The sequence below is a fragment of the Gossypium hirsutum genome, chromosome D13 (assembly GCF_007990345.1).
Source record: "Gossypium hirsutum isolate 1008001.06 chromosome D13, Gossypium_hirsutum_v2.1, whole genome shotgun sequence".
Lineage (NCBI taxonomy): Eukaryota > Viridiplantae > Streptophyta > Magnoliopsida > Malvales > Malvaceae > Gossypium > Gossypium hirsutum.
In genome coordinates this window covers 58677591-58701692 of record NC_053449.1, presented here as the reverse complement: position 1 = coordinate 58701692, position 24102 = coordinate 58677591, and the positions used below count along the sequence as shown (strand labels likewise).

The 24102-nt window shown below is 31.2% G+C and overlaps 1 protein-coding gene across 1 annotated transcript; it reads left to right on the top strand.

Annotated features, from left to right (window-relative positions):
* Positions 1-20725: 20725 nt before the first annotated feature.
* Positions 20726-21435, top strand: LOC107890167 (agamous-like MADS-box protein AGL80). The gene has a single exon (XM_016814665.2). It carries the CDS (start codon positions 20744-20746, stop codon positions 21233-21235), a length of 492 nt encoding a protein of 163 aa, XP_016670154.1. The 5' UTR covers positions 20726-20743; the 3' UTR covers positions 21236-21435.
* Positions 21436-24102: the final 2667 nt, after the last annotated feature.

Below are 24102 nucleotides of genomic sequence, written 5' to 3'. Positions count from 1 at the left end.
GGAGAGATTATGAATCTATCCTATATCCATTGATGTAAATGTTTTCAACATCTTAAACTCAGAAAATTACTTTAGGAGATTAGATATGAATCATAAAATATTAAAAAGACTAAAATATAATTTTACCATTATATTAAAATGTAATGTTATAAAAATTTAAAGAATTAAATTTAAAGAATTAAGTAACTAATCTACCATTTTTTAGGGTCCATTGCTGCCCTCTTTTATCTCCGTCCTTGTTTACAAGTGAAAATATTGTAAAAAAAAATTTGAATTAATATTTAATCCACTATTACTTAATTATAATATAGAAATGATTTTATTTTATAGTTGTTGATTATTTAGCTGTCAGGAGAATCGGGTATTTATATGACATAGTTACTGTTCATGGAAGTGACGTCTTAGATTGGCTCCATGCATGTCAACACGTATGCTGTCCTAGACTTAACACGTGTTTGCTGGTCCAGGTGTTCACTAGTTCACTCGTTTGACTTCGCACCCTCTACTTACGAACACCCAAAGCCATGCGAACTAGGCCCCTGAGCTCTCCCCGTGAGCCCTTAACGTATCCACTTGGTGGAACCCAAACTCAAGTCACGGGTCGATAACTTGGATTATATCCGGATTTCGAGTTGACAATTGAAAATACCATAAAAATAGCCAAATGGTAGTCTATAACCCTTATTTACTGTCAACTTATTAAATATAAATTAAAGATTTATATTGGCCTTTTCACATGAATAATATAAAATAAATACCATAATAGGATAAGGGGAATAATATTTATGAAACTAGGCAAAATGTACGGTGAATATTTGGTGCCTCCGAATCTTAAAAAAAATTATTTTTTTGGGGTAGCCTGACCAATCAGCGGCACTGGGCTGAAATGTGATGACCTAAAATATTTAGGGACCTAATATGTAAATTTTCCATTTTGATTGAAAGGCTTGGGTGCCGCCTCGCGGCACCAAAGTTCAAAAGGGTAAATTGCTTCATAAGCCCTTCTTATTTATTTTCTTTTATCTCCCTTCAACACCAAAAATAGAGAGGCCTATTACGAATTAGTCCAAATTTTTTTTTTCTATTGAAAAGTATTTTTGTAAGAAAGCTGATTTCAACTGGAAATAAATTTCATTTATTTTTTGAAAAATATTTTTTTCAAATTATTTTATTCTAGTTCGAATAATTTTTCGAAAAATAATTTTACAAAAAAAATTAATTGAACAAAAAAAATTATTTTTTGGAACATAAATAAAATTTATTTCCAGTTGGAATCTGTTTGAATATTTTATTAAATGGATGTTCATCAAGATCAAGATAAATTTTGCTGTACTTTAAATTCTAATAGTCATTAGAATTGGATCTCTACTTCATTTATACTTCTTATACCTATAAATAGAGTCTTTGAAGAAGCATTGTAATCATCCCATTGATCAACAAAATACATTCTCTATTGCTTCCCATATTTTCTTTGTTCTTTACTCTCTCTATCTCTCTTTATTTAATAACATGTTATTAGCACGATCTTGCTCAAAGTGATAGTTCCTTTTATCGATGATCAAATTTATTCTCCATGATTTCCAAGAACTTAGATGGCAAGATGCAAAGTTTTTGCAGGAAGTTTATTTTATTTAATGTTTCATATTTGATTATTTTTAGCTAATTCATGATCAATTATAATTATTTTGATTAACTTATTTTATTTTTATGTTATTAAGGATGGTGAAGGATTTGATATCGCTATCTATATGAAATTGTGAAATAAGATCCATTCTTAAAGTTTGCTATTGATAAAATTTGATTGGATTCAAAGTCTACTATTTAAGTTTAAATTTGCTTACTTGTTCATAAAAGCATCAAGACTTCGTTGAACAAGAAAGGTACATCAACTTAATTAGACCTCTATCTTTACACTTTTTCTCACTAATAACATCTTTAGATATTAAATTAATTTGATATATGGTTTAAATATTTGAGATGATTTTATTTTAAGTTTTGGTTCCATGGGTTACTTGTGGTTTCAAACATCTTATTTGTCCATGAAAATGAATATTGATTGACTTCTTTATGTTGCTATAGTAGGTTTTATAATTAAATAATGTATTTGACTAAAAACATATTAGTATGTAAAAATGTGTTGATAAACCTATGAAATTTATGATTGTTCAGATTTGATTTAGTTCGAATATAAATTACGTTCCTTTAATGTCTCCTATTATTTTGGTTATACAATTTGAAAATTTTCAATACTCATAATGCGTAGTTCTAAAGACAATTTTTTGAGGAATGTCTAAATTGATTTTTGGGTTGGTTCTAATATTGAATTTCAAGTTTAATTGTTGCCAATTTTAATTCTTGAATTATTTTGATTGAAAACACTTTCATAAACTTAAAAATGAGAATTACTATATTAATTTGATCGTTTGCATTTCTATGAATCTCGTTTGTATTAACCAATTGTTGTTTGATAAGAAGCATTAAAACAACTCGTGTGATTTGATTTTATAAATGCCTTACTATACAACCCTGAGAAACTTGTTACTTTCGCAAAGTTGTTAAATGTATTTCATATACTTTATATTTTTTAATTATTTAGAGTAATTATATGAGCAACTATAAATGGAAAAATTTTAGTGAACATGAGATGTATGGTTTTGAAGTAAATTTCATACATGTCTGCAATGGTTTATGAATTTTTTGTTGGCACTAACATTATATTAGGATTGATATTTTAAATGTCTGTTTTATCCATACATTTGATTTGCAATAAACTCCACGCTTAACTTGGTTATTTCTTTCTAGTTAATTGATGATGAAAAACTCTTGTGAAAAGGGCTTTAAAAGTATTTTAGATTGATCTAATGCCTTCTTAAGGCCAGACAAAATAATGAATTATTTGTTCCACTGATTCTGCTCCATTCCTCGAAGTGAATGTAGCAATACATAACAATTATAAAATGGAACCTCTTGTCATTATTGACAAATAGATGAAAAGAAGATGGATGATTTGAAATGTTGCTAATTGTTCATTCTTAGACAAAATGACCAATGATTCATACTAATTAATCATTCCTTGAAGCGAATGATATCTATATAAGCTTACTGGTAAGGAATATGATATATGCTTGCATTATTGTCCGAAATTTTTTTTGTGCACATTCCTTGAAGTGAATGTTTGCAATAAATATAACAAATTGTATAATCACTTTTGACTATTAATGTCAATTTGAACATTTGAAGATTTTGACATATTCTCTAGAGTGAATATTGGAAATAATTGTTTGCAAATTATATTTCTTTTATTGAGTTAATAACATTATGAACTTCACATTGATGTAGACATTTCCAGAAGTAAATGTCACAATATTGCTTATGTATGGATACAAAATAAAAAGAATGACGATAAAATTATCAATTGTTAAAATTTATATTGACATTATTAGTACAATTGAAAAATATGTTAAAGTAAACTAGAAGCTTACTGATACAAATACATTTACTATTTGGCGTGACCAGTTAGACTATCTTGGATTATATATGATGCAAAAATTAATTGAGAATTCAATAGACATTTATTAAAGAACCGAAATATTTTTTAATTTAAAGAATCCTCATGTGTTGCTTGTTCTTAATGATAATTGATTGTTACAAATTCACTGGCTAAAGTTGAGATTTAATGTTTTGCATTTCTGAAATGAATATGAGCCCATTCATCCACCATGTGGATGATTTTGATATTATATGATTTTGGTAGATGCATCTACAAAGTAATGCGTTATCTCAGATTATGCAATTAAAATAATTCATCTTACTAATGTTGGTGAGTTTATATCCCAAGCTTTCAATAATTATTGTATGCCAATCGAGATAAAAGTTGAACATTTTGTAGCTCATGTTCACACATAAAATGATTTAGCTCAATCATCAAATGCCTCCAACTAATGGCTAAACCATTACTTATGAGAACAAAACTTTCTATTTCAGCATGATATTGTATTGATTTACATGTTGTATGCATCAAGCCAATAAATTATAAATACTTCCCATTACAATTGATTTTTTGTCAAGAGCCAAATATTTTCCATCCTACAATTTTTGAATGTGTGGTATATGTTCCAACTGCTTCACCACAACGCACAAAGATGGGTCATCATAAGAGATTGAGAATGTATATTTATATGAGTCTCCTTATATTATTAATTTTTTTGAGCTATTAATTCGAGATTTAGTTATGACATGAGTTGTCAGTTTTCCCAACATTAGGGGGAGAGAATGAAAAGCTAGATTAATAAAGTACTTGAAATGAATTATCACTATCTAAGATCCTTGTACAAAGCAATGTGAACTAGAAGTTTAACAGATAATTCATTTTACAAATCAACTGGCAGATTCATTAAATCTCACATATTAGCTGAAAATGCTACAATATGAATTGATGTCCTAATAAGCCAAACTGTTAGTGCAAAAGAAAGTAATCCAAGCCTAAAGCGTGGAAGACCGGTCGATTCAAAGATAAAAATCCTCGTAAAAAAAGAGAGCAAACATTCAAAATGATCATATAGTTGAGGTGAGGGTTCTTGAAGAGACCCATGATATAACTAATTATAAAACTCAAGAAGAGATTCAGGTACCTAAAAGTGAAAATAGAAATGATGAAAGTAAAGATATCTCGATAAGTTATGTCAATATGAGAAAAAGATGAAACCGAAAAAAATATAGTTGTCAATAACAGTTTTGCTTATAATGTTGCCATTGAAATAACAAAAGAAAATGAGGATCTTGAGCCTAAATCTATTGAGGAATGTAAAAATAGAAAAGAATGGCCAAAATGGAAATACGCAATTCGAGTAAAATTGAATTCACTTTTTAAATGTGAGGTTTTTGGACATGTAGCCCAAACACCTAAAGATGTAAAGTCGGTAGGATATAAATAGGTATTTGTGCAAAAATGAAATGAAATTAATGAAGTCGTAAGATATCAAGCTCGACTTGTAGCACAAGGATTTTTGCAAAGGCACGATATTGATTACAAAGAGACATATTCTTCTGTGGTGGATGCAATCATGTTTAGATGCCTTATTAGTCTGGCAGTACGTGAAAAACTTGATATGCATCTAATGGATGTTGTTACATACTATTTGTATGGTACACTTGATAGTAAAATTTATATGAAAATCTCTGAAGGATCTAAAATCTCAAAAAAGATATAGAGTTTCTCGAGAAAATTGCTCGATCAGATTAAATAAAAGTTTATATGGATTAAAACAATCTGGATGTATGTGGTACAATCGTCTTAGTGAATATTTGTTGAAAGAATGTGATTAAAATGATCCAATATGTCCATGTGTTTGTATAAAAAGGTTTGGATCGAATTTTGTGATAATTATTGTTTATGTTGATGATTTAAATATTATTGGAACTCCCGAAGAGCTTCAAAATGCAATAAATTATTTAATGAAAGAATTTAAGATGAAAGATATTGGAAAAACTAATGTTTTTTCTTGGCTTGCAAATCGAGCATTAAAAGATGGAATTCATATTCATCAGTCAATTTATACGAAAAAGATCTTAAAAAAATTTTACATGGATAAAAGGCATCCATTGAGTACCTCGATGGTTGTATGATCGTTAGATTGAATTTTGTCCTTGTGAGAATGATGAAGATTTTTTTGGTCTTGAAGTACCATATCTAAGTGCCATAGGGGCATTGATGTATCTTGCAAACAACACAAGACCTGATATAACTTTCGTTGTAAACTTGTTAGTAAGATTTAGTTCTTCTCCAACATGTAGACATTGGAATGAAATTAAACATGTATTCGAATATCTCAAAAGGACCATTGATATGAGATTATTTTATTCAAATGATTCAAAATCTCTATTAGTTGGCTATACTGATGTTGGTTATTTATCAGATCCACATAAAGGTTGATCTCAAACGGGATATTTATTTACATGTGGGGGTATTGCCATATCATGGCGTTCAACAAAGCAAACATTAACTGCCGCTTCTTCAAATCATGAAGAAATAATTGCAATGCATGAGACAAGTCGAGAGTGTGTTTGGCTAATGTTATTGACCCAACATATTAAGAAAATATGTAATTTACCTTTACAGGAAAAGATGTCAACTATCTTATACAAAGATAATGCATCATGTAAAGCTCAATTAAAGGAATCATGTATAGCTCAATTGAAGGGTGGTTACATCAAAGGTGATAGAACGAAACATATTTCACCAAAATTATTCTTCTCCCATGATCTTGAGAAAAGAGGTGATATAAATGTTTAACAAATTCGTTCTAGTGATAATTTAGTAGATCTTTTTACTAAGGCATTGCCAACTTCAATATTTGAAAGACTACTATATAATATTGATATGCGTTGACTCAAAGATGTAATGTAATGTTGCCATTAGGGGGAGTCTAAAAACAAGTTGTACTCTTTTTCTTTAACCAAGGTTTTGTCCCTTTGGATTTTTCTGGTAAAGCTTTTTAACGAGACAGCTTGTAATAGAAGATTGTGTACTCTTTTTCCTTCATTAGGTTTTTATCCCACATGGTTTTTCCTAATAAGATTTTAATGAGACAATTATCTATTAATGGACATCCAAGGGGGAGTGTTATGAATATCTTATTAAGTGGATGTCCCATCAAGATCAAATTAAGTTTTGATGTACTTTAAATTCTAATAGTTATTAGAATTAGATCTCTACTTCATTTATACTTCTTATGCCTATAAATAGAAGAAACATTATAATCATCCCATTGATCTATAAAATACATTCTTTATTGCTTCCCATATTTCTTTGTTCTTTACTCTCTCTATCTCTATTTATTTTATAACAGAATAAACTTTTTTACAAAAATACTTTTTAGTAAAATAATAAAAACTTTTCAATCAAAATAAAAAATTTACATATCAGGTCCCTAAATATTTTGGATAATCATATTTGAGTCCGGTGCCGCCGATTGGTCAAGCGACACTAAATATTCACTGTACATTTTGTCTAATTTCGTCAATATTATTCTCCTTATCTTATTATGATAATTATTTATTTATTTTACATTATTCATGTAAAAAATTCATTTATATTGGTGTATAAATGGTTGACAAGTAATTAAAATTTAGGAAGCTAAATTCATTTAACTTTATTTTTAATGTTATGAGATCTACCCACATCGACATAAACCAATTTTGAGTGGGTACATCGTCCCACCACGAAATAAATAAAGAAGGTTAATAAATTTAAAAATACAGTAATATGACATTTGGTGCTGCTTTCATAACACAATCATGTCACCTTTTTAAGTTTCTTGACGTGATGGAATTGAAATGAATCACTAATCCACATGGATAATCACCAATAAATCTTGTCCAAAACTGAATATCAAACTTAAGAAATCAATACTAAAATCTATAAATAATGAAGAAAAGAAGCACAATACAGTTATATATGGATCAATCCATGTCGACGAGAAACTTCGGGTCAAAATCCAGAAGTGAGGGACTGTACTTCATCCACAAACACACTCCTTCCACATAACTTTACCATACGAAACGAACGAGTCAGAGTCCCCTACAACAATCTGGACTGACTTCAGCTTAAAGAATTAAAAATCGATATTAATTATTCCAAATAAAATGTATGTCCCAATCTCATGCGTGAATTTTATTTTATTTTATTTTATTCATTTGTGTGTTATATTAATTTAATTTAATTTTATAATTTTTTCAACATATATAATTATATTACATTTAATTAATTATGATTTTATTTAATTTATATTTATAAATTCTAAAAGAAATTATTTTGTTAATAATAATATGTCATTTGAATTGTCACTCTTTAGTTTTGTCCCCACGGCACATGGTGATATTAATGTACTCCACAAGTTATGCAAGTTAATTAAGATAGAAATGGGCCAAATTCATTACTATCCACCCATTCCGCATGCATACGTTAAACTCACTCAAATATCCGCATTAAATAAAAATAAAGGGTAAGTCGGTTGAGTATTAGTGCTATTGGCATATGTATTATTGTTAATGTAGGAGAATGTGAGTTCGAATATGCTGAAGCGCATTATCCTTTTATTTATGAGTTAGGGAGAGGCTATGAGTAGTTCTAGGTATTGTGTAGAAAAAAAACACATATGATTAGAACTTATAATGAGATTGTTCAAAAATAAAAATAAGGAATAAATCTTAAAATTATATATAAATTTTAGTTTAATGTCTAATGTCATATATGCTTTTTGATTTTGCATAATTTTCTACATGAAAATTTTATTTGATTCAATTTTTACAAACTATTAATACAATTATTGATATAGCACCATTTTGATTTTACATATTGCATACACAAATAATTATATTTATTTAATATAAAAATAAGTTGATTAGTTATTTACTTAAATGTGTCCAATTGAACTAAAACTAAAGTCTCATGTATACATTTGAACCACAATCAAAATTTCATGTGTATAATTGCACCAAATCAAAGTTCATGCATCAAAGTTCATGGGTAGTTTTGAGATTTATGCTTAAAAATAAAATACAAAAATTAAAAATAATTAAGAAAAAACCATAAGAACTAAAAGAGATAAATTCATAAGAAGCCCAAGATAAAACTAGTATTACACAAATTTATTAGGCTAAATGCTCAAATGAGGGTCTAACTTTTTAAGAGTTGCTCACATAATCCTTATTTGAGTACCTTCAAAAAGGTTTGGCCATTGTTTGAGCAATTTTGAAAAGATTTGGCCATTATTTAATCATTTTGAAAGGTTTGCCCTTTGACGCACTTTTGTAAAAGTTAAGTCATTATATGACCATTCTAAAAAGTTTGATCCTTATATAAGCAACCCTTTAAACATTGGGCCAATTAGAGTATTTAACCAATTTATTAGAAGAGGTAAAAATGGGTTGTAAAAATCAAACTTAAATGGATTAGAAGGGCCCAAAATGTAATATAGCCTAATTTTTTAGGTTTAGAAAAGCCTGAGCTTGATAAAAAAAGATTTTACTATTATGAATATCTTATTAAGTGGATGTCCATCAAGATCAATATAAGTTTTGATGTACTTTAAATTCTAATAGTTATTAGAATTGAATCTCTACTTCATTTATATTTCTTATGCCTATAAATAGAGATTTTGAAGAAGCATTATAATCATCCCATTGATCAATAAAATACATTCTCTATTGCTTCCCATATTTTATTTGTTCTTTAATCTCTCTGTCCCTTTATTTTATAACACGTTATCAGCACGATTCTCAAATTTTTTTCTAAACCCACCTCGTCCTTATTTTTCATTTGATACCCCTCAAAAATTTGAAACCCATACCTCAATTACTTTCAATCCCTTTCTAATCCCCCATTGAATTACTTTCATTATTTTTCTAACCTAGCATTCAAATTGGTTGCTTGACTACCCCAAAATTGACGAAAAAAGAGGGTTTCAAACTTGTGTAGTGATTTGCTTAAAGTTCTCAGGAGGAATCATATTTAATTTCTCTATCAACTTAAGTGATTATAATGTCAAATCTTGCCAAACTTGAATTTGCCGCCCTAGACATCTCATGCAAGAATTATTTTTCATGGGTATTAGATGCTGAAATTCACCTAAATGCTAAAGGTCTAAGGAATACTATAGTAGCAAATAAATTAGCATCTAACCAAGATAAGGCAAAAGCAATGATTTTCATCCGTCATCATCTACATGAAGGATTACAAGTGAAATATCTCACTGTGAAAGACCCTCTTGAGTTGTGGAAAAATTTGAAAGAATGATTTTACCATAAGAAAACGGTGATCCTCCCTAAAGCTCGTTATGATTGGATGCACTTATGGTTGCAAGATTTTAAGACTGTAAGCGGATACAATTATGAACTTTTCAAAATTAGTTCTCAATTGAAATTATGTGGAGAGGACATAACTGATAAGGATTTGTTAGAGAAAATCTTTTCAACCTTTCATGCTACTAATGTGCTCCTACAACAACAATACAGGGAAAAAGGTTTTAAAAAATATTCTGAATTGATTTCATGCTTTTTAGTGGTTGAACAAAATAATGAGTCGTTGATGAAAAACCACATAATTCGTCCCACTAGTACTGCACCACCCCTTGAAGTGAATGTTGCAGTACACAATAACTATGGAAATGAAAAATATAAAGGTCACAATCATGGTTGTGGTCGTAGTCGGGGTCGTAGACGTAGTGGGGGACGTGGTTGAGGACGTACTAGTAGCCATTATCATGGTGTTCATAATAGTGGTATTTCTAACCACCAAAAAAAGAATAGCAATGAAGGGCAAGAAAGAGGTGGTCAAAATAATCCTTCAGAGGTTATTGATAATTAATGTTACTAATGTGGTATGAGAGGGCATTGGGCACGTACTTGTTGTATGCCTGAATATTCAGTAAAAGTTTATCAAGCATCCATTAAATGGAAGAAAAAAAATATTGACACAAATTTTATATCCCAAAATGATGAAATGGAGGCAAAAGAGGAGGCTAATGTAATTCATGGCCTTAATGATATAACCCATTTTGATGTGACAGATTTCTTTGAGAATCATTAGAAAAGTTGGTGTTATTTTAGCATTTTATGTTGTTTTTAAGTATGTTTTGTTTTCTTGCATAAAGAATAAAGTTGGTGTTATTTAGGCACTTTTTATGTTATTTTAAGTATGTTTATTTTATTGCAAGTTATACATATTCAATAAATATTTGCAACATTTCTAATGTTATATTTTATTTATTTTTATGAAGAATATGAATGATCAACAAAATTTTGTTGGATCCAAAATCAATGGAGACATGTGTCTTACAGATAGTGCTACAATACATATGATACTCAAAGATAAAAAACATTTTTCTCATGTAACAATAAGTGATGCTTATATTAATACAATATCGGGTAGTTCAAAACTTATTGAAGGCTTCGGAAGAGCTATTATTTTATTACCTAAAGGTACAAAGTTTGTCATTGATGGTGTTGTATTTGTATTAATGGATTTTGTACAAATATCCATTATTACTTCAATAGGAACATTATATTCAAGAAAATTTATTGAGTTTTACATATATTTGTATTAATGGATATCATATTGAGACTATGAATGAAAAAAATACTGAATATCTATATATTGCAAATGTTGAATGTGGAAAAAGAATATGTTTTGGAAAGATTAATTGCTTTTTCATCAGGTTTATATTATACACATATTAGTGCAATTGAGGCACATGTTACTACAAACCAGAAGTTTGTTGAACCAAATACTTTTACTATTTGACATGACCAGTTAGGTCATTTCAGATCTATTATGATGTGAAAAATAATTGAGAATTCAATTGGGCACCCATTAAAGAGCCATAAGATTCTTGAATTCAAGGATTCCTCTTATGATGCTTGTTCTCAAGGTAAACTGATTATTAGACCATCGTTAGCTAAAGTTGGGATTGAATCTCCTGCATTTCTGGAACATATTCATCCACCATGTGAACCATTTAGATATTTTATGGTATTGATAGATGCATCTAGTAGATGGTCAAATGCATGTTTATTATCGACTCAGAACCTGACATTTGGAGACTACTTGCTCAAATAATTCAATTAAGAGCACAATTTCTAGATCATGCAATAAAAACTATTCGTCTTGGTAATGCCTGTGAGTTTACATCTCAAGCTTTCAATGATTATTGCATGTCAATTCAAATAAAATTTGAACATCCTGTAGCTTATGTCCACACACAAAATGGTTTAGCTGAATCATTTATCAAACGCCTCAAACTAATAGCTAAGCCATTGCTTATGAGAACAAAGCTCTCTATTATAGCTTGGGGATATGCTATTTTGCATGAAATAGCACTTATGCGCATTAGGCCAACAAGTTATAATAAATACTCCCCATTGCAATTCGTTTTTGGTCAGGAGCCAAATATTTCCAATCTAGAATTTTTGGATGTGCAGTATATGTTCCAATTGCTCCACCACAACGAACAAAAATGAGTCCTCAAAAAAGGTTGGGAATATATAGTGGTTATGCATCTCATTCTATAATTAAGTATGTTAAACCATTAATTGGATATTTATTCACTGCACTATTTTTTGATTGCCACTTTAATGAAACAATATTCCCAACATTAGGGGGAGAGAAAATACAACTGGTTAAAGAAATTACATGGAATGGATCACCATTATCTCAATTAGATCATTGTACTAAGTCAATGCGAACAAGAAGTTCAAAGGATTATACATTTGCAAAAACATCGCCAATCAACTACCAAATTCATTTACTGACCTAAAGAGAATTACAAAATCTCACATACAAGCTAAAAATGCTCCAGTATGAGAATTGATATCTCAATAGGGAATACTGTTAGCACAAAAGAAAGTAATTCATGCCTAAAGCGTCAAAGATCGGTTGATTCCAAAGATAAAAATCCTCGTAAAAAGAAAGGAGCAAATACTCAAGGTAATTATATTATGTAGACAAGTTCTTAAGAAGAGGCCAAAGATATAACTAATCATAATCATAAAACCCCAGAAGGGATTCATGTACCTAAAAGTAATGATAATGAAGAGATCTCGATAAGTTATGTTACTTCGGGGAAAATATGGAACCAAAAAAATATAGTTTTCGACAAAAAGTTTGCATATAATGTTGCTATTGAAGTAGTACAACAAAATGATGATCATAAGCCTAAATATATTGAGGAATGTAGAGATAGAAAAGATTGAACAAAATGGAAAGATGCAATTTAAGTAGAATTGGATTCACTTTCTAACCGTGAGGTTTTTGGACCTATAGTGCAAACACGTAAAGGTGTAAAGCTGGTAGGATATAAATGGGTATTTGTGCAAAAATGAAATGAAAAATGAAGTCGTAAGATATAAAGCATGACTTGTAGCACAAGGATTTTTGCAAAGGCCCTGCGTTGATTATAAAGAGACATATTCTCCTGTGGTGGATGCAATCACGTTTAGATATCTTATTAGCCTGGTAGTACGTGAAAAACTTGACATGCATATAATGGATGTTATTACAACCTATTTGTATGGTACACTTGATAGTGAAATTTATATGAAAATCCCTGAAGGATTTAAAATCCCGGAAGGATATAGAGTTTCTCAGGAAAATTTCTAGTTTAGATTAAAGAATAATTTATATGGATTAAAACAATCTGGACGTATGTGGTACAATCGTCTTAGTGAATCCTTGTTAAAAGAAGGTTACAAAAATGATCCAATTTGTCCATGTGTCTTTATAAAAAGGTTTGGATCAGATTTTGTTATAATTGCTGTTTATGTTGATGATCTAAATATTATTGGAACTCCTGAAGAGCTCCAAAATACAATAAATTTTTTAATAAAAGAATTTGAGATGAAATATCTTGGAAAAATAAAGTTTTGTCTTGGCATACAGATCGAGCATTTAAAATATGAAATTCATGTTCATCAATCAACTTATACGGAAAATATATTTACATGGATAAAAGTGTAACACCCCTAACCTGTATCCGTCGCTGGAATAGGGTTTCAGAACATTACCGAATAAACATAACCTAAATCATTCATTTCAAAACATTTCAATAATCATAGCAAAATCCATCATTAAACATGCATATCGTCCCTTATTCAAGCCCTCGAGGCCTTAAAAACGAAAAAATTACAAGAAAAGAGTAAGAATTGAACTCACATGATGCAAAACTATGAAAACCAGCTTAGAGGACCTTCAATGGCATTTTTTGACTAAAAATTAGAAGAGGAATAGCCTAGAAAAGTTCAGAATTAAATTTATTTCAGTTAATTTCACAAAATTTATAATTTTGCCCTTTAATCACATTATTTTTCTTTTCTTTTCTGCTTATGCCCCCTCATGCCTTTATTTTAGGCATAATTGCTCCTTAAGTCCTCATTTGTTCATTAATTAAGCCATTTAATCACTATTTCTTTTATTAGTAAATTTTTCACAATTTTCAATTTAGTCCTATTTAGTTAATTAACTATCAAAACGTTAAAATTTTCTAACGAAACTTTAATATTACCTTAATGACACTTCGAAAATATTTATAAAAATATTTACAAATTAGTTTATAAAATCGAGGTCTTGGTACCTCATTTTCAAAACCAATTAATCTAACAAATATTTCTAAAGCATAATTCACTAATTCATAAGCCTTTCTAAATTCACAATCGACTCATAAACACTATATAATAAAATTTATGAGCTCACTTGTCAGATTTAGTGGTCTCGAAACAATGTTTTCGACACTACTAAAAATTAGGCTGTTACAACTCTCCCCCATTTAGGAAATTTTGTCCTCGAAATTTATTACTGAGAATAAGTTCGGATACTGTGATCTCATCGATTCTTCTGTTTCCCAAGTAGCCTCCTCCGAACCATGACGGTGCCATAATACTTTAACTAATGGTACTCGTTTATTTCGTAGTTTTTTAACATCTCGAGCCAAAATTCTTACTGGTTCTTCCAAGTACGTCATATCCAGTTGTAGCTCAATTTCACTATGAGGAATCACATGTGAAGTATCTGATCTATACCATCTCAACATCGATACGTGAAACACGTTATGAATTTTCTCAAGTTTCAAAGGCAAAGCTAATCTATATGCTATAGGGCCAATTCTTTCAATAACTTCAAATGATCCAATAAATCTTGGACTCAGTTTCCTTTTCCTATCGAATCGTAGTATTTTCTTCCAAGGAGAGACTTTTAAAAACACTCGATCACCAACCGCAAAGTCTATATCTCTTCTTTTCAAGTTTGCATACGATTCCCAATGGTCAGAAGTAGCCTTCAAACTATCTTGGATGATTTGAACTTTATCTTCAATTTCTCGGATTAAGTCAACTCCCACTAACTTGGATTCACTCAATTCCGACCAATACAATGGTGTCTTACATTTCCTCCTATAAAGAGCTTCAAATGGTGCCATTTTGAGACTGGATTGATAACTGTTGTTATATGCAAATTCGACCAACGGTAAATACTTTTCCCAGCTACCACCAAACTCGAGTATACAACATCTTAACATATCTTCCAAAATCTAAATTAGTCGTTCTGTCTGCCCGTTAGTCTGAGGATGAAATCCTGTGCTGAAATTTAATTTTGTACCTAGGGTTTCTTATAATTTACTCCAAAATCTCGATGTAAACCTCGGATCCTGGTCTAAAATAATGGATGTGGGAACCCCATGTAACTTTACAATCTCTAATATATACAATTCCGCTAACTTCTCAAGCGAAAAGTCTGTTCTGGCTGGGATAAAATGTGCCGATTTAGTCAATCTATCAACAATCAGCCAGATTGAATCTTTCTTTCTCGGAGTCACAGGTAATCCAAATACAAAATCCATCGTGACATGCTTCCATTTCCACTCAGGATTCATGACAGGTTGTAACAACCCGTTGGTACCTTATGTTCTACTTTGACTTGTTGACAAATCAGACACTTTGCTACAAACTCACAAATCTCCCGTTTCATACCCGTCCACAAATACATTCTTTTCAAATCACAATACATTTTCGTACTACCTAGATGAATGGAATACATGCTACTGTGAGCTTCAGAAAGAGTGTCATTTGTCAAATCTGAATTATTTGGAACACAAATGCTATTGCGATAACGCAACATACCATTATCATCATTGATATACTTTAAACTCAATTTGTCCCGAACTATTTGTCGTTTTAACACCAATTTCAGATCATTTTCTTGCAACTCTCGAATTCGTTGAAGGAACATAGGTTTTGTTCTCAATTCTATTAATACAGAATCGTATTCGTTAAGAGACAAATGAGCGTTCATTGCTCGAAGTGTAAGTAATGACGAATTTTGACTAAGTGCATCTACAACCACATTAGCCTTCCCCGGGTGGTAGTCAATAACCAGGCTATAATCTTTTAGTATCTATAACCACCGGCTCTGTCTCAAATTCAGCTCTTTCTGAGTCATCAAGTATTTCAAAATTTTGTGATCCATAAACACGTAAAATTTCTCGCCGTATAAATAGTGTCTCCAGATTTTCAAAGCAAACACAATTGCAGCCAACTCAAGATCATGTGTAGGATAATTCTTCTGATGCGGTTTTAACTACCGAGAAGCAAAGGCCGTTACTTTTCCTGACTGCATCAGTACACAACCCAATCCATTTAAAGGCGCATCACTGTAAACAACATACAGTACACCCAATTCTGGCTGAGTCAAGACCGAAACTTCTGTTAGCATTTTCTTCAACTTATCAAAAATCTGTTGACACTCATCAGACCAAACAAATTTTACGTTTTTTTTGTGGTAATCGAGTCATCGGTGAAGCAATCATTGAAAAGTTCTTGAAAAATCGGCGGTAATATCCTGCTAAACCTAGAAAACTTCGTACTTTTGTTATATTCTTTGGAGTTTTCCAATTCACCACTGTAGGTACTTTACTCGGGTCCACTCGAATCCCTTCGGCTGCTACAATATGACCAAAAATCTGACTTCATGAAGCCAGAATTCACAGTTATTAAACTTTGCATACAATTGTTTTTGTCTCAAAATATGTAACACAGTTCTCAAGTGTTGTACATGCACGAGTTTTGTCTTAGAATAGATTAGTATATCATCAATAAACACAACCACAAATCTATCCAAATAATGTTGAAAAATCTGATTCATTAGATCCATAAAAGCAGCAGGAGCATTGGTCAAACCAAATGGCATTACTAGATACTCATAGTGATCATATCGAGTTCTGAAAGCAGTCTTTGGCACATCGCACTCTTTAACCTTCAGCTGATAATACCCATATCTGAGATCTATCTTCGAAAATAATGCAGCACCTTTCATTTGGTCAAACAAATCGTCAATATGAGGCAAATGATATTTATTTTTAATTGTGACCTTGTTCAACTGCCTATAGTCTATACACAGTCTCAAAGAACCATATTTCTTTTTCACAAATAAGACAAGTGCACCCCAAGAAGACATACTCGGTTTGATGAATCCTTTGTCCAAAATCTCTTGCAACTATGGCTTTTACTCCTTTAACTCAGTTGGTGCCATACGGTATGGTGTTATCGATATCGGAGCTAATTTTGGAATTACATCAATTACAAATTCAACTTCATGATCAGGTGGTAAACCCAAAAACTCCTCAGGATATACATCAACAAACTCATTAACAATTGGTAACTATTCTAGCTTTGATTTAGAATCTCGGGTATCAAGAATGTAGGCTAAAAATGCCTCATTACCTTTCCGCATTAGTTTCTAAGTTGAAAAAGCTGAAATAATTCTAACAATTTCTTTCGAATTCTCAGACTCAACAGTAATCATTTCATCTGTCTAATTTAGTGGTCTCGAACCACTGTTTCCAGCACCACTGAAAATTTGGCTGGTACAATTAACAAGAACAAGTCTTCTTATGAATCTTATAATTTTCGTGGTAATCTACTTGAGTGGATTGACCATATTGTTTGAGAATGCATGGTTGCAAAGGAAAATTGGCTTTCTTCTCATCAAACTTCTACGATTGGTTTCAGAATAATCATAAGTCTAACAACATGTTGAGCTCAAAGTTGTCATCATGGTTCTATTTTTTTTGGTAATAAGGTATTCATTATTGATAGTAGTGATTAATCATCTGATTACATGCACTCTGAAAAGGTAAACAGTTGATCATGAATTGTGATTTATTCTCATAAATAGTTCTATTCTGTTTGCTTCTTTATTATGGGGTCTGTGAAAGTATAGAAATAATAAAATTTATGTAGCTTCAGTATGTTAGCAGTACACGTGGCTGTTGAAGTTTAAAAGTTTGCACTTGATATTTGTAAGGCCTTGTATAGTGCGACGAACCAGGTAGCCAGAGGGCCAAGGTTGGTCAGTTGGTCTAAGTTAAACACTGGAACATAGGGATGTGAATTTGAATTGTATTGGATATTTGACTTTTTGTGGATTTAGATATTGTAAATTTAGAGAATATTTGGATATTTCGGATGCAAAAATTACTATTCGTTTCAAATTTGGAGCGGATGCATATAGATTCCCTCATAAATTTATCATCAGAATCCACATTCCTACACTTGTAGATTTAGATTTAGATATCCACAAATATTTGATCGGAATCTACTAGATAGAAAATCAATGCTTCTATCAAAGTTTGAACACAAAAGTCATGTTTTAACTATCAATATTTACCTTAAACATTGGTTATACTTTACACAAATTAACAAATGTAATGTAAAAAGATAATAAATTATATATTTTTAAAATTAAATATAAAAATATATTATAAAAAATCTCTTCTTTAACATATTATTCACTAAAACCAAATTTAGTTTATCTTGGTTTATATTTTTTTGCATAAGTAAACCTAACCAAAATAATGAGTGGAATCATAAAAATCCCTATTTTTTTATCCCTTTTATTTTTTGATAAATTTAATAAGTGAAATTAATTTAATCAAAAAAAGAATTAAAATTTATATAATTAAAATAAATATTATTGATAAGCCACAAAAGTAGCATATATTTAATTCCATTCTTGATGCGTTTTTGGATGATTTATTATGTAAGTTAGTGAATTTGATGCTCCTAATCATTTAAATTAATGTTTTTATACATAGGTGAGCATATGGGAGTGAAAGGAGTGAAAAACATGCCAAAATTAGACAAAAAGTGCTACTTTTAGGATCCACACGGCCTGGGCATTTCCACGCGGGCTGGCCACATGTGCATGTGCTAGTTCGTGTCAATTTCGCAACTTGTTTCCCAAATACGCGGAAAAAACCCAAGTTTTAGGCTTTCTAAGAATTCTAAAGTCTATAAATACCAATTAGAAGAAGACCTATAAGAGCAATCAGAGAGGATCGAAGAAAACACTCGAAGATCGCCATCGGAATCAACTCGGAAGCGAATCTCCCTCAAGATCGAATATATCTATTTAATCTCTTTTTAAGTTTTATTAAGTTTCTTTATGTCTTGTGGTTATCTTAACGTTGAGATGTTTCAATTCAAGATTATGAACTAACTTCCATAAATACCTAGGGAGGATGAAACCTAGGATAAATCTTATTATTTAATTTCTATTTTTTACACTATAAATACTTGATTCTTGTTCTCAATTATGTATGCTTATTTTATGTTTTAATATTTTTGGGAGATTAATTCTTGTTTAATGTGCTTATTTCAGTGGAGCAAAAGACCCTATTTAAGAGTAGATCTAGCATAATTGAGTGGAGTTGCATGCAATCCTAGAAATACGACAACATAAATCTACCGGATTAGAGTCAAATCTAATAGGGGAATCTATAGATCGAGTTAATACGATGATAAGGGTTTTAATTAGAAAGAGATTTCAATTAATCAACCTAGAGTCAGTTGTTCTTACTCTCGAAAGAGATATTAACATAATCTAGGGATTTCTACAGATCAAGACACAAGTGAGTAAATCGTTTCATTTAGGTTTATAATAATAGGTGAAGTCTAGGTGGATTCTTTCCTGGGTATTGTCTATCTCATTGGTTATCTTCGATTATTTTCCTATTTCATTCTCTGTTGCGTTCTTAGTTAGATTAGTTTAGTAATTTTAGATTAAAAATAATCATTCCAATTTGACGGCTAAATAATAGAAAAATGATAATTACTAGTAATTTTAGTCCTTGTGGATACGATATTTCCTACTCACCATAACTATACTATTGTTCGATAGGTGCGTTTGCCTTAGTCGTATTTATAGTTAGTTTAGTGACCATCAATTATAACTAATATGAATTTACTTTATAGTGCGAAATATAATTATAATCAATATACATACACATTTAACTTCATATAATATATCAATTGTTATATATAAGTAAATTATGAATAGTGAGAGGTTCGATTCATTCCCAGACACAACTTGGTTTCATCTTCCCTTGCTAAAATCGAACCATATTCTGATTTATTGGCATTCGACAAGACATATTCATCACAATAGGTCTTTTTGGTTCTTGGCTTCTTAGGTGCAACACAAGGAATGTGGAATAAAGAAGTGTACGGACATATTACTACAAGGAAGCATTCGCTCTCGTATCCAATATGTATAAGAGTTGTTCTGAAACATCAAGGTTGATCTCACCTCTACCTAGCGAAATAACATTTGTAGACAATACATTGTGATTTAATGAATCAACAAAGCACATAGCTTTGATGGCCTGGAAGCTTGAAGGTAACCCACATGGGTCTTGATACCCTTGTGGAGGCTACTTTTACCCAATAGCTTATATGTCTTTGTAAATATTATTGTTATTCTCTAAAATTCATATATAGCACTAGCGTTGTTTATCAAGTCCTTAGTGTAGGTCTGGTCCTTTGGTTAAGTATTGGGCTACGCTTATAATTATGGTTGCCCCAAACCCAACTGTTTCATTTTGACCTTTGTGGCATAAATGGTATATATCACTAAAATAAGAAATATGTAACTGACAGCCAGGTATATGAACCCTAAACAAACTTATGCATTTAATGTCTACATTAAAATTGCAGCTACTATGGTAATAAATTTGGTATCATATCTAGAATTTAAACACTTGTCTTCTCATTTCCTTTTTAGGTCAAAATTAATATGTGTCCAGCGAGGACAAGTGATGCATCCCTTCTTCGCTACCAGCCTCTAATATTCATATATAAGCGTACACACTGTTGGCGTAACATGCAATCAAATACATAGAAACTAAGACTTCAATTCTCCATGTCTAGAAAGAAAATGAAGCTTGCCTACATTACCAATGATACAAAAAGGAAAACTACCTACAAAAAAAGAACCAAGGGTCTGGTGAAGAAGGTGCGTGAACTCACTACCCTTTGTAAGATTGAGGCTTGTGCTATTATCCTCTCCCCTGATTTCGACTCTCAACTAGAGGTATGGCCATCCCACGCAGGTGCCCAACAGTTGCTTTCTGAGTTCAAGAAGCTGCCCCAGTCGATACGAAACAATAAGATGGTTAACCAAGAGAGTTTCCTCAAGCAAAGAATAGCCAAAGCTACTCAACAGCTTAAGAAACGACGCAATGAGAACCGTCAGAAGGATTTGAAAAAATTCATGTTCCAAAGCCTGAGTGGAAAAGGGATACTTCAGAGTATGAATGTGAAGGATTTGAATGAGGTCGGTGTGTTTGTTGAGCAAAACTTGAAGGATATTGACAAAAGAGTTCGTGTGCTTACTAATGAGTCTCGTTCCTAAGGATGTTATTTGCAGTGCTCTCTAGATCTAGTGCTTTCTTTGTCTCGGGATATATAGGCGTATCAACTTTAATTTTTGCTTGTGTTATGTCGACCAAATATTGTAGTCATTTACCCCTTGAATTTAATATGGTTCAATAAATTACATAGAATTCGAATATTTTATGTGGCTATCGTCTTTGTAATAATTGAAATATATTATTTCCCCCATTTCAGATTCCTGTTGAGTCATTATTTATGAAGGCTTATCTGCAAAAAAAAACATTATTTTTGAACTAGAAAGAAAAAAACATATTAATGTTTGATTTATGAGTTTAGATTTGTACTGAACTATGGTGAGCAAAGATATCGTGCCACGAGGACTAATAGTACTAGTAATTATTGTCTTTCTATTATTTAACTGAAAAAGTAGAGAGTTTGATTAAAACTAAAATTAACTGAATTAATTAACTAAAGAACACAACAAAGAACGAATTAGGAAATTAAACGATTAACTAGGAACCGAAACAATACCCAGGAAAGAATTCACTTAGATTTCTTCTATCATTATCAATCTGAATGAAACAATTTCTTCACTTAGAACCTTGATCCATAGAAATCCCTAAATTTTGCTAATATCTCCTTCGAGAGTAAGAGCAACTGACTGTAAGTTGATCAATTGAAATTTCTTTCTAATTAAAACCTCTATTATTACATTAACTCGATATATAGATCCCCCTATTAGATTTGACTCTAGTCCGGTAGATTTATGTCATCCTATTTCTAGGATTGTATGACACTCCACTCAATTATGCTAGATCTACTTTTAAGAAGAGACTTTTCCTCCACTGATTTCATCACATCAAACATGGATTAATAGTCCAAAAATATTAAACCAAGAATTAAGCACACATAATTGAAAACAAGACTCAATTATTTATTGTGTAAAATAGAAACCAAAAGACAAATTTGTTCAGGATATAATTGATCCCAACTTACCCAAAGGTAGACCGTTCAGATTTGTTGTTGGATGGGTTGGACACCCAAATTTTTTGGACTTCGTTAAGGACAATTGAAGATTTAACGGAAACATGGCTGATAAGCCATAAAATTAACATGTTTTTAATCCCATTATTGATGTGTTTTTGGATGATTTATTATGTAAATTAGTGAATTTGATGCTCGTAATTCTTTAAATTCATGTTTCTATACTTGGGTGAGCATAGGGGAGTTAAAGGTGCAAAAAATAAAAAAAAATCAGGCAAAAGAGCTATTTTCAGTATCCATACGGCATGGGCATTTCCGCACGGTTTGGCCACACGCCCTTGTGAGACACACGGGCTGGCCACACGCCCATGTACCATCCTATGTCGATATCTCACCCTACTTCCCAAATATGCAGAAAACGCAATTTTTAAGCTTTCTGAGCATTCTAAAGTTTATAAATACCAATTAGAAGAGGGCTTAAGGGAGCATGCAGAGAAGATTGAAGAAAAGACTCAAAGAACACCATCGGAGCCAACTCAGAAGCGAATCGCCTTCAAGATTAAAGATCTCCTTTTAACTTCTTTTGAAGTTTTATTGAATTTCTTTATGTCTTGTGGTTTTTCTAACTTTGAGATGTTTTCATTCAGGATTATTAACTAATCCCTTAAATACTTAGGGGAGATGAAACCTATGATGAATCCGATTATTTAATTTCTATTTTACGCGATAAATACTTAGTTCTTGTTCTCAATTATGTATGTTTATTTCATGTTTTAATATTTTTGGGATATTAATTCATATTTAATGTGCTTATTTCAGTGGAAAAAAGTCTCTGTCTAAGAGTAGATCTAGACTAATTGAGTGGAGTTGCATGCAATCCTAGAAATAGGACGACATAAATCTACCAGATTAGAGTCAAATCTAATAGGGGAATCCATAGATCGATTTAATGCGACAATAGGGGTTTTAATTAGAAAGAGATTTCAATTAATCAACCTAGATTTAATTGTTCTTACTCTCAAAAGAGATATTAACATAATTTAAGGATTTCTATGGATCAAGACACAAATGAATAAATCGTTTAATTCAGATTCATAATAATAGGTGAAGACTAGGTAGATTCTTTCTTGGGTATTTTCTATCTCATTGGTTATCTTTGAATATTTTTCTATTTCATTCTTTGTTGCGTTATTAGATAAATTAGATTAGTAAATTTAGATTAAAAGCAATCACTCCAATTTTTCGCCTAAATAATAGAAAAAGGATAATTACTAGTACTTTTAGTCCTCGTGGATACGATATTCCCTACTCCCCATAACTATACTATTGTTTGATAGGTGCGCTTGCCTTAATTGTATTTATAGTTAGTTTAGTGACCATCAAGTTTTTGGCGCCGTTGCCGAGGACTAAAATATTAGGAACACTAGATTTTTATTAATTTAGCCATTTTATTTTTAGTTTAATTTTTGTATTATAATTTTTCTTTTATTTGCTTTTAGTAGGTTCCTTTAGTTTATGACTAAAAGAAACCCGTCGATACCATTACTATTTGACAGTGAGATTGAAAGTATAGCTCGTAGAAATCATAGAGAAGCAAGGCAGAGTCCACAGAGTATAGCAGACGAGTAAGAGGACGTTATTATTATTACTGAGGAGATGAGTGATAATCAGAATAATCAACTGCCTCCTGCGGTTACTATAAATCCTGCGAATCCAAACCCTGTTCCTCGTACTATGTACGATTATGCCAAACCCACTCTAACTGGGGTTGAATTGAGTATTGTGAGACCCACCATTGCTACGAATAATTTCGAACTGAAGCCGAACACTATTCAAATGGTACAACAATTTGTTCAATTTGGTGGTTTGCAAGACGAAGATCCAAATACTCATTTGGCTAAT